This window comes from Poecilia reticulata, linkage group LG12, assembly GCF_000633615.1.
Source record: "Poecilia reticulata strain Guanapo linkage group LG12, Guppy_female_1.0+MT, whole genome shotgun sequence".
Lineage (NCBI taxonomy): Eukaryota > Metazoa > Chordata > Actinopteri > Cyprinodontiformes > Poeciliidae > Poecilia > Poecilia reticulata.
The window spans coordinates 18,429,289-18,442,115 of record NC_024342.1 but is presented as its reverse complement, the minus strand read 5'-3'; the positions used below and the strand labels follow the sequence as shown (position 1 = coordinate 18,442,115).

At 37.3% G+C, this 12,827-nt stretch overlaps 1 protein-coding gene across 3 annotated transcripts in view; it reads left to right on the top strand.

Annotated features, from left to right (window-relative positions):
• Window positions 1-12,827, top strand: part of astn2 (astrotactin 2) — a 270,497-nt gene that overhangs the window by 248,310 nt on the left and 9,360 nt on the right. For all 3 annotated transcript variants that reach the window (XM_008424385.2, XM_008424384.2, XM_008424386.2), the window contains one exon: window positions 7,245-7,386. In XM_008424385.2, the coding sequence (XP_008422607.1) occupies window positions 7,245-7,386 (142 nt within the window). The remainder of the gene's footprint in view (window positions 1-7,244; window positions 7,387-12,827) is intronic.

Below are 12,827 nucleotides of genomic sequence, written 5' to 3'. Positions count from 1 at the left end.
TTCTTCAACTGACTGTACTTAAACCCATCATAATATAGTAAATTTTTTTTCAGTTCACTTTATTACTTTTGTTTATTCCGTCATATTTTCATAATTACTCTAGTGGTCTACTTTGCCTCAAAATCATGTTGTGAAACATGGTTTTTGTCAGAATGTGTAATTTGTCTGTGACCACTATTAAATCTTGATTGTCTTCCATTGTCAGGAATTCAATTCATTGTTAAGCACTTAATAAATGCCCACTAACGTAATGGTCTCTAAGATATTACGTGCTTAACTACGTGATGAAAACATTGTACTGCTTTGCACCGCGGTGCATCAACATTTTATTCATCCTGTACTCTTTAAACTGGTTTAAGCTGTGGTACATGAGAGCATTATGAAGCACACTTCATTTACAAAGCTACATTAATATGACCAAGCAACTGTCCCTTTACATGACTTAAAAAAAGTCACTTATATGTAACTCAGTAGACCTAGCACTTTTCAGATTTTTTTTATTGTTGCCATACCACTTATTCTACCTGACTATATTTTGGCTTGTTCTTATGCTATGGTGCCTTACTCCTCCTACATGTTAGTGAATGCACATATCTGCACAAAGTTTACTATGTATGGTTGCAAGAGAGAAAGAGGCAGAAAGGTGTTGTTGTGCGGACGCAGTGCCGGGAGTGGAGGACTGAGTGCTGACAGTTTAACAGAGGAGGCCATCGCAGGTTTGGCAGCCCACAGGAAATATAAAGCTTGTGATTTGTTCGTTAATAAAAAGCTTATGTTTTGTTTGTTTAAAAACAGTGCTATTACCTTCACTAAAAGAAGGTTGAGTCAGGAACGGAGGCGTAGTAAAACAAAAGCTATTTTGACTGCAAACTGTCAATGCTGTAGGCAGTTACTTCCAGATGATGGGTTGGAGTAAGTATACAAAAACATAAACACACTTTTTTTTTTTTTTTTTTTGCTCCCACTTTGTCATGAGCTCAACTGAAGCATGCAAACTTTTTTCTAGACAGTATTTCTCTCAAAAAATGTGTTAGTAAACACTTCTCCTTTACTGAGATAATCCATCACACCTCACAAGTAAAGCATATCAAGATGCTACCTTGTGTGCCTCAGGCAGATCAAAATAAAAGGCCACTCTTAAATGTGCAGTTTAGTCACACAGTTTGAGTTTAGTTCATGACAAAACGGGAGAAAAAAGTGTTGTTTATATTTATGTTCAGACTATTTTGCAGGAAGACTGATGAAGCACCTGCTGCTAGATTTGCACATAATCTGAACAGAACTGAGCTAATGACTTCAGTGAAGAAAAAGGACCTCACTAACAGAGTTCTTTTTTTCTTCTTGTGCAACTTTACCTCAAATTTCCCCTTTTAGGAAAAAAAAAACACCCCTGAACCCAATAACCTATAGAGTTAACGCGTACACTTACGAAAACACACATATTCAGACCCACACACATAAGTTAACGACTGTGGCAAAGACACACAGCCTGGATTTAGTAGCTAAACTGAAATGATATGTTTGTGATAACAATTTTCCTGGGCGAGCCTGTAACTTTGCAGAAAATCCCACACACACCTTGGTGTGAACATGGAGCTGAAAACAACATACCTTTATGTGTGAAATGTTTCATACACTAGGATATCTCATTAAGTGTGCAGTTTGTTAAAAATAGATGTTCACATTTTGATCTCTAACGTTTTTGTTTCTCTGTACTGGCAACATACCAAAAAAAATAACATTGTTTTGAAAATCTATATGTCAACATAAAAACCTCAATCCATCTGATCTGGGAAAGGTTTGTCCTGTTTTTTTTTGTTTTTTGTTTGTTTCGTTTTGCATTCAGTTTCCAGCTATTTGAGAGATTTCATGTTCATATTTCATTTAGTATGCTGAGTAATAATCTTCTAAACATATGAACCCGATGTCGTTTTTAGTTTTAGCCAATGGTTCGGGGAGAAAAGAAATGTTAACTGTTGTTTTTTAATTTATATTATTTGTTTATATTAGTTGAAACTTTCAGTATGGTATAATAATGGTGTTATATGTCTATATATACAAATGTGCTAGACAAACACACAGACTGTCATGGGGTGTTGCAATGTTATGTTTTTTTACTCCCCCCCTGCCACCTAATGTATTCCATGCTGGGCTGGGAGGAAGAATCTTCCCTCCCATGCCCACCACACCCCTGCTTTCTCGTGTTTAGTTATGCGCTGAAGTTCTTGAAAAGGGGTATTCCTTGTTTTTGTAGCAAATTTAGGCCAGTCTAGGTCAGGAACTGTTGATTTTTCTGGGCCAACACAGCCGTTTGAGAAATCTTATATGACATTGGTCTTTTAAAATAAACATGACTGGACTCTGTTTGTGACTACGGCGTAGTAACAAAGCCTGAGTTTGTTTGAATCAGAGCGGTTTCCTCTGTACACTGTCTGTCAGTCCAACTCGTCACATTCCTGTGATTTGCTATTATTTGTTCTTTATTCTGCTTATTTTAGCTTCAGCTGGCATTTGTCATGAGGTTTTTATCGCAATGTAAGCTGCAGAACACAAAATAGCTTTTACCGTAATAGAATTTCAAGAGGCTTAATTTTTGCCAGCTGTGAGCTGTTTTGGCTTTGGTATCTACAGAAATGTTGACGGACCACAGGCCTGCCCTTGTGGAACCCCTTTAGCGGGTAAAACTTTAAATGCTGTACTTCTGGGTGGGTCGAAAACATTATTCTAGAGTTAATGAATAGAACTTTGATTATCATTAGCAAATTCCTATACGCACGTGCTTATGAGCAGCCAGCTTGGGTGCAGTCAAATTTTAAAGTCCTCAGTGGAAGTGAGCAAACAACCACAAATGCAGCCTTACGTGTTGGCCAGTATCTGTGCCAGTGACTTGTAAAAAAACACTTACAGTTCAGCGGTGGAATTGTTTTTGCATGTGTGAGCACATTCAATTCATCATCCTGGTTTGCTCTACATTCAAGCTACCCCTCTCATTTCTCATGGCTTGTGATCATAAATAAGAACAGTTGTGTTCATCTGATCAATGCTGGCTGAAACACAGGGTTGTTTTAGGTGATTATTGAATAAATACTTGAAATAACAAATGGTACCAGATTTTCTAGTAGTTCGTCCTACTTTGTTCAATGTGAGAAACTCTTAAGTTTCACTTTTTCTTATGATTTGGTGTCAAGTGTTTCCAGACTGAAGATGTTTGAAATGCTTTATTTAGATACGAGTTGCTTGTCCACTTCTTGTCTTTTCAGTTCCTTACATTGGTACAAGCCAGCCTCGCATCTATGCTGTTGTGACGAAACGTGGCTTTACATACAGTAGACCTCAAAAGTTTACACACCGTGTTAAAGTCCTTGCTTTTAGATGTAAAAAGAAGACCATAAGATGTTATGTATCCAATACATTTCCACTGAAAATCAAATCATTTTTTATAAAGAAAATAATGATCTTCCAACAACCTAAGTGCGCACACTTTTCAACTAATATTTTGTGGATGCACCTTCTGATTTAATTACAACATTCAGTCTTCTTTTGCAGAAATATATCAGCATCTTACATATTTAATTGACAATATTTGCCTAATCTGCCTTGCAATTAGCCTGATCATGGCCTTCCTGTGCAATTCCCTTAAAAAAAGGTCTTGTATAATAAAACCTTTGCATAGTTTATTTTTTAAGTAAAAATGCATTCTGAACACTATCTATTTTTGTTCAATACCAAGCCACCTCACAGATAAGACATAAACATTTGATGACTAAAGCTTATATCGCGGATTCCAAACCTTAACCATATCCAACTTTATAATAAAATAAAGTGTGCATTCTGCTATACGAGCGGATGGAAGGCTAGAATAGCCACTATATAATCTTCTCTTAGACCCATCCTTGGTAAAGGAAAAGACGTCACATAAGTTTTGAGACCGTAACTGAAATACACAAAAACTGTTTGCCAGCTAGAGCAAGCACTACCTACTTATTAGGATGATCGATCAGAACAATCAAGCTTTATTGTGCCATATATCATTGATGAGATAAATGTGCAACGGAGAAAATAAATTAGAAGCAGTCATCTGCTGATTAATGCACATCCTGACCTGCAACACTTTCACTGTTTGTCATTGTCTGCATCATCCATATTAGAGTAGTTATCTTGACTACCTTCCGGATCTTTGCACGGCCATTGAAATAGTGCAGACTAATACAGGGTTTCAATAGTGTGCTGTCTGGGACAGGGACTGTGTGTACCTGCATTATAATAGCACAGCCATTAACATTACCAGTCGGAACGTAGAAAATTACCTTTAAAGATGCATTTTTTTAGTTCTCCCATATTCTTTCATATCATTCAACTGCTTTACAAAAAAAGACAATAAAAACAGATACCAACTCCAGGACAAAATTTTCATTGTCTTCTTTTTTTCTGTTTTTTTGCTATGCAGTTGGAAGAAATTTTAAACTTTGACAAAAAGTGTAAAGTCAAGGAGCATTTGGAGAGGTATGTGGCTAATGTTTAACAACTGGAGGTGTTCTGTTAAATTGTGAAAATACCTGTAACATTTTTCTAATCAGCAGACTGTTATTTTTAACACTCATTTTAAATATATCTTGCTTTTAAGTTTTTAGTCTTGCCCTTCCCTAACTTCATGAGCTATTGCACCTGCACCCCCATTCTTGGTCACTCAGATCAGCTGACCAGCTGCTTATGGAGGTGCCAAGGACATGGCAAAAGCTCAGGGGAGATCAGGCTTTTGCCACTGCAGCTCTTGAATTATGGAACACTTTCCTGTTGCAATTTATAAAAGTCTCTTCACTAGCCATTTGTAAATCTGCTCTTAAGGCACCCCTTTCCTCTTTGGGTTTTGACCCAGTATAAATTATTAATTTTATTTAGATTTTTTTTTTCTTGTTTGTAATATTTTCTTCAGTTCTTTGTTCTTTGATTTTGTTTATGTGTTGATCAATTGACTTATTTTACATTCTACTATTTTTATTGTACAAAAAATTTAAATATAAAACTCTAATATGCTGAACAGAATGTACTTTTTTGGTCAGCATAAGTACTGAACAAAAATTACATAAAAAAGTACTTTTTGTTCAGTACTTTAGTTTGTGCCTACTGTTTTCAAAGTGCTTTATAAGTAAAGTTTGCTTGACTTGGTTTGATTTGGCTAGCAATAAATATTGGCTTTTTCGTCACTGGATGCTTTTAGCATCACTTCCACTGTAATTGAGTTCTCTGTAGGGCTTTTCACAATGCAGTTCCTCAGGAAAGTCTTGGTCCTATAAGCCATCTTAACTTTTTGAGTCAACTACTCAAGTCAGTCACATAATTGCAGAACCAGTGACCAGCAGCAACTTTACAAGTTACTTGACAAATCATCTCTATAATGACCTCGTCACATAGAATGGCAGTGAGTAGGAAGCGTAATAGCAGCAGATTTCAGCTCTCCATACCTTGGATAATTCACAAAGACAAGAAGGCATTTTAGACCTGGCTTTATTTAATATGTCTTCTGCAATAGTCAAACTTTGTCAGATGTAATTGGTTAAATGCTTATTTGCCATATTTTCAGTTAAAGATTGACAGTACTTCCTATTTAGTGATGTACTACATTAGAAGTGTACATAATCAAGTGATGGCATCTGTTGACATTGAATTAAAACTCAAATATTCTTCTTTGCAATACAAATAGTTTGGTTCTAAGAATTGTGTATTTATTGAATAACCCAACGGACATTATTTCTTCATTGATGCAGACAGAGTGTCAGCATAGTGTAGCACTAGGTTCCCATGATATTTGCATAGCATTCAGATACATTTCGTAGCAGTGGCATATATGCAGTACGTATGGCATTTCCAAGTAGTAATGCTCAAGTAAAACAGAATAATAAAACAAACAAACCCAGGCAACTCAAACAATTTTAGATCACATTTTGGATGCTACAGTAAAAAAATATATGGAAAGGTGATGCTGGAACACCATTTACCTGTAGCTGCATATCTTCATACACCAGACCAGGCAGCAATGTAAAAGTGCAGGAAGGGTATCACAGTCGCATCATATTCAGGGTTCTAAATGTACATACTCTATCAAAGTATGGGTGAACCGATACTAAATTTAGCGTGGCACCAAAATCCCATGTTTTACATCCATCCATCCATCCATCCATTTTCTTACACCCTTGTCCCTCAGTGGGGTCGGGAGAGGTGCTAGTGCCCATCTCCAGCTGGCGTACCGGGCGAGAAGCAGGGTTCACCCTGGACAGGTCGCCAGTCTGTCGCAGGGCCATGTCTTACATATACATCTTATTTTAGAGTTGTGAAAAGTTTAAAATGCATCTAAGTAAATCCACCGTCTGAAAAAGGTGGGTTCTTTGAAAGACTAACCCCACCACAGCTTTGGAAGGTGTACAGGGGCAACTTCCTATATACAAAGCTCTTTCTGTAAAAAGGTCAACTCTTTCATTTGTGTAACTCTTTTTCCCTTCCTTTTGCAACCTTTTCTTACCATCCCCTTGCGCCCCACCAGCCAGACTTACTCCCTGTGTTTATAAGTTGGCCCAAGTATCATAAGCTAAAACGAAGCTGCCCTTTACCTCATGTAGAAATAGCTGAAAATCCAACCATTGGAGTACTTTTAAACTACTTTGACAGGTCTCTCTTTTTTCCAGCAGCCCTGCGAGTACTGGAAACTGGTGTTGTGAGGGTCTGTGTCTGAATGAACAACTGTTCGTTGCTTGCCTTTCCTGTTAGCTGACAAGAAAAATATTTCACAGCTTACACAGCACTGTTTTGTGAGACACCAGTGTGCTTGATGGGATGTCATTGTAACAGCGCAGTGCATGTGTCTGAAAGGAAATAAATCTTTTTTTTCTTTTTCTTTTTCAGAATCTATAATGTTATGTGCAGGGGTTTCGTGTCATGTTTAATTTAGCCTTGGGTTTGCTGCTGCTTCTATAGCTCCCACAGGACCAAGCTGAGACAAAACATACAAAAACAGAGGGAAATGGTACAATTAATATGAAGGAAACAGCTACTAGACTAAACATAGAATAACTCTAGTGTCTGCTACTTGTTTGTTTCTAAATGCTAAAAGCTGCTGTAGTCATTGAAGCTAAGTTACTTTTGAAAACTGATTAAGCAACATGAGGAAAAGTCAATGAGCTTATTTGTACATTTTTGAAACTGTTCATGCTTCATTTAAAAGATTCTTTCTCGTCCTATTTCTCTACCAGGTGAGGTTCTGAGCTTGATGGATGATGTATTCTCTGGTTTGAGCTCATCTTGTGTTGTTGCGGGAAAAAGGACCGGAGATCACCCCCAGTCTGTGGTGTATTCGGTTGTCTTCAAGTGCCTGGAACCTGACAGTCTCTACAGGTAAGTCTATACATGCCATTGGGCTTTGACAAGTAATGCAGACCCATTCAGCTGCAATGATGTTCATTATCCCCTATTTGTGCCAGGTTGCAGAAAATCGTAGCAAAGAAAAACCAAAACACAAAACATTTTAAGTAAGGAAGAGGAAGCAAGAAAACATGGAATGGAAAAAATGTTTGTTTACATCCACTGTCATCTATTAATCAGTTGAATTATTTGTTATTCAACTGCAGTATAACATCTTAATGTCTTAAAACATATACTGTATAATCCCTGGCTGAAGAGGAACCTTCTATTAAACTGACTCTAGGTGTTCATAAATCACCAGTTCTGCCAGGCATAAAGTGCACATTTGAAAGCTTTCTTAAATTAAGCAAAATCAGAGGAGGGGAGTTGAATTTTAATTATCTTCCATCTCATTTTTAACTTTAAAAGGTAGAATTAATAGTACAAAAATATTGTGACTTTAATCCAAAACCTTCAAAAGTATTGGTATGCATCAAGGCTCACAAAAGCTAAATTTTTACATGAATTGGCTAAAGAGACTCTTCCCCCGCCATCAGTGTCTGGCCTTAAACAGGACCAGCCCTTTTCCTTGTACAACTGTTAGGATTTTTGAAACTTTTTTCTCCTTCAAATAGTTAGCCTGAATAGTTAGGTAATTATTTGGTAGAGCTGGATTTTTAACTATATGACTTGCCTTGAATACCTCAGAGGTGAGTCTGTGACTGACTGGAAACATATTCCAGGTGTGCTTTACTTCTTAACTACTGACCACTGGAGATAAGCATCACCAGCAGCCCTACAACCCAAAACCAAATTAGACAGGTACAGAATCTGCGTGGATTATTTTGTGTCAATATTGCCAAGCTTACCTAAACAGGCAAAAGGAAGTACTACTAACACCACTTTCTTCCCTGGTTGTCTACTTTTCCTTTCGCAAATGTTATTTTGTTTAAAAAGAGTGAATTTCCTTACCTTCTCCTGACCAACAGCTGGGTTGAGTTAAGCCGGAAAGCATACTTAGTCTGAACGTGGTCGATGCTTCCGTTCTTTTATGTTCTCTTTAGTCAGAGGTTTTAGTGAATACAGAAGGGCCCTTGTTAAATGGCAGTGTTAATTACATTCAAAAAACAAACTAACCGCATCATGTAATGCCTTCATAACGTGCTGCAGTAGGTTGTTGCAGTGATATTACAGTGGCGCACATCAAATATTTACAACTTGAGCGTAACAGAGCAAGTCTTGAGTAGTTGGACACGCGGAGAGGTGGAAAGAAAAGAATGTGAATTAGATTTAGGTTTTTGGTTTCATATTTACTTCACTGAAACTACATGGATATTCTTTTGGCACCCCAAACCAAACTGCAACAGCGTTTTGCGGTATGAAAAAAGTTTTCGTTAATCGTTATTTGACTTCATATCACTTAGTCTCAGAATAACAGTGGATCTGACTCTTAAAGGAAAAAGTGTGAGAGAGTTAGCCGTCCCTCAGAGAGCAACCCCACCTACATTATTGATACTATTTCTGTAAATGTTTTGCTATTGCTGTGCTTGGGGTTCCATTCATGCATGTTTCACTAGTGTTGTGGGGTTTACCTGTGTTATCATATGTTGTGAAGCAATATATGATATGAGGCTTCGGCTGCATTGCCATCTAAATTGCCCCAAGCATGAGTTACTTTCTGCTGTGACCGCAGTTTAGCCTTCTGTCAAAAAGCTACTAGAGAAAAGTCTGTGGCAGTGAAGCATCTTTAAACCCAGCCCATGAAAATCCCACATTAAAATCATGGTAATACATCCTTTTTTTTTTACTATGCTTGGCTCTGACTCTGTCTCTTTACGCACCATAATTGTACGCATGTAAAATCTATCCATTGTGTTTCTGGCATAAGCTTGGTGAGGTTGGCTAAAATGTTTAGAGCTGCTACTGTTTTTTAATTTCTTTCTCATGTTGAGCTCCAGTGCCCCCCCAGGCGGGGTGGGGGAGGCATAGTCAACAATTTTTATGATGGCATAAAAAAATATATATATACAAAACTGATGCAAAACAACTTGCTAAAAAAACAGTATTGAAGGATAGAAGAGAGAAATTCAGGAGGAAATTGAAAAGTGATCATTTAAGCCAAGCTTGTTTTTACCATGATGAATTATGAAATGCATAAAGATAACAGTCCACCAGCTGCAGTAATTTGAAAAAGGCTGTAATCAGCAAATATCTAGGCCTTGTCTGTTTTAAGAGCCCTGTGCAGTATGATGTACTTTAGACAGCACCACAAAGCTCAAGAATTATCATAAGGCTGATATAGCAAGTTTATAAATCACTGTCAAAAATAATTAAGAGTACAATGTAGTAATCATTTTCATCTTTATATTCATTGTACAAGGATATGCTACTTAGAAGGGTCAATGCAGACTTTTGGTCGGGCTCTGATTTGCCTTCCTCTTGAGTACTATTTGTCCTCACTATGTTCTGAAATTAAGCTAAAGTACCAACAACTATGAGGGAAGCAGACAAGACCCAGATGTTGTTGTGGCTGTCACTGGACACATGAAACACAATTGCATCTCAGCTTTGCTTGTCTTCTCAGGTTTTGTTTCACAGTGTCTTGGTGTATTATAGCCTTGGTTTGTTTTGAAACAGTTTCAATCAGTTTCAATGTCTTTACGCAAGAAACAGCCACAACTGAAATCTTTAGGAAACCATAATCATGTACACTTGAGCTCATTCTGTTCCCCTAACAAGCACCGCAATGAAAATCACGACTTTGGTGTAGCAAAGGCCCTTCTGGTGGAAAGTGTAAAGCAGAGACAGGAGTTACGCCAGTCCTCTTTGATTTACTATGTGTCTATAAACTTTTTTTGTTTATTATTTCTAAATAGTATCCATTCAAACCGTTTTAACTCCTTTTTTTTCATTTTTAGTTGTTTTAATTTACAATTTTTAAGATCCATTCCAAAATATTTTTATGGTATGAGCCATTATCCTAGGTGTCATTTCAGCGTCTTTCTGATTGCATTCTAATTCCCCATACCAACACCATCAACACCACCACCCACCATTATCTCACTCTCTCTCTCACGCATCACCGTCTCTTCTCCATTCATAAAACATCCCTCTTCATGAACATTTTAGCTATCTCTTTTAGTATTGGCAGACACTAATTTGACATCTTTCCTAATCTGTCTCTTGATCACATCTCTCTCTTCATTCTCCTTTGATGAATCCCCATAATTCTGCTCCTTCTTCAGCCCTGAACCTTGTACATAGTTGAACTTATAATGCCAATAGCAAACATATTGATTAATTTGACATATATTGCCCCTTCCACTTTCAGGCTTTTTTTTTTTTTCAATCACTACTCATGTCTCTCTAACTTCGGTCAGCAAAATTGTATTACTTTGGTGGAACGGGAGAGAGGGCGGGACAGGGAGGGTTCAGAGATTTTATTGGATTAGTCAAATGTCCTTCTAGAAAATGAACCAACAGGACGATGCGGTTGACAACAATTATTTATAATATACTTCTTTTGTTGAAATTATGACAGCAACAGGCCGGCCAAGAGATGAGAATTGACTCCCTGAGCATGGCCTGTTGTGTCGCTGGATAGTCCACACTGGGTATATGGTTTACTCTAGTCTGTTCTCAGTCCATTTTGTGTTTACATAACATGCTTCTTAGATTATGATTATTTTCTTCTAAAACAATTTGAATTTCTATTTTGTCTCCAACATCTTGCATCCACATCTATTCTATAACCTGGTTTGACACAAGGTTGGAATCATGTTTTAACACTGTGATATTTTCATCGTCGTCAAACTTTTTTTTTTTTATCATAAATAACACCTCAGAAAATACTGAGGTTTCCATATTAGACCATATTTATAGATTTTAGAACAGTAACAACAGCTCTCAAACATTTTTAATTTGTTGTGTTTATCTTCACAGAGAACCAAACAAGAAAGCAGTTTATTCTTATCCTGCAGAACTACATGCTTGGTTTAAGGGTATGATTTAGTTTAGCATTCCATTGACAAAAATGCATTGGAACCAACCCTGACCTCAAAATCTAATATGGCTGTGTAAACTGTACTGACCACAGTAATAAACATTTTATTTGCACTCATTAAGCCTTTCTCACACAGAATTCTTTGCAACCTCTGTTAGTGAACTTTCCACTATTGTTGCGTACATAATTTGCACATAAACCCATTATTACTTTATATCATTAATAGGGCCAAGCTTTATACAAAGCACAGCAGTTACCATATACTTCTAGTTTCTCTGCCTGCAAAAGGAACATAAGTCAGGTTTGATCTCATTCCCAGATCCACGGCGGTATCTTCCAATTAAATAAGTAGCCAACACCACTTGTTTTTAGCTACTGTAAATTTCAGCTGATCATTGGAGTTCCTGAGATATTCTCCATTCTCCATTTCACTTTGAAGTGAATACGTTTTTACTTAGCAACATATCTTTTTTTATTGGATCTGGATTATTATCTACACCAGTTAGAAACAACCTTATATTAAACTTATAAATGGTCAACACCACAACTTTTTCCAAGTACCACTGAAGGCAAACTTAGTACAACCGATGGTACACTTACCATTGTTTGAGATCAATGGACCTCAGAGGTTGAAGTGACATAAAGTTAAAGAATTTGGTGGTACTCTTCCATCTTTGTTTTCCATCCAGGCTGAGCAAAGCTGACAGTCAACATAATACTACCACCTTGACAGTTAGCGCAATATTGGTGAGCTTGGACTACCCTAACTGATGCACACGTAGTTCCCTGTCTATGTATTTGGATAGCTCAGTCTTTATCTTATCTGTCAAAATCAGCTTTTTATCACTTGAAAAATATTTCCTGGATTAAATTGCTAATGTCCCAGCAAGATCTAGAGAAACTCATGCATGCATTCATCTTTAGTCGCATTGATTACTACAGTAGTGTTTGTCTAAAAAAACAATAAGACAGCTGCAGCTGATCCAGAACGCTGCTGCTCTTGTTCTCAATAAAATCTGGAAGATAAAGCACATCTCCCTAATTCTAAAGTCCTTCCACTGGCTCCCTGTTGCTCAGAGAATAGACTTTGAAATACTTCTGTTAGTTTATAAATCACTGAATGGTTCAGCACCAAAATACATTAAAGTTTTGCTGTTGTATCAACCTTCCAGACCATTCAGGTCTCCTGGTTTCGGTCTGTTCTGCATCCTCAGAACCAGAACCAGAACCAAACAAAAACTGGAACAAACTTAAAGAAAATTGCAAAACAGCTGAAACACTGAGTTCCTTTAAATCAAGGCTAAAATTCCACTTGCTTAGAGTTTCATTAAATTATCATCCATCCATCCATCCATCCATCCATCCATCCATCCATCCATCCATCCATCCATCCATCCATCCATCCATCCATCCATCCATCCATCCATCCATC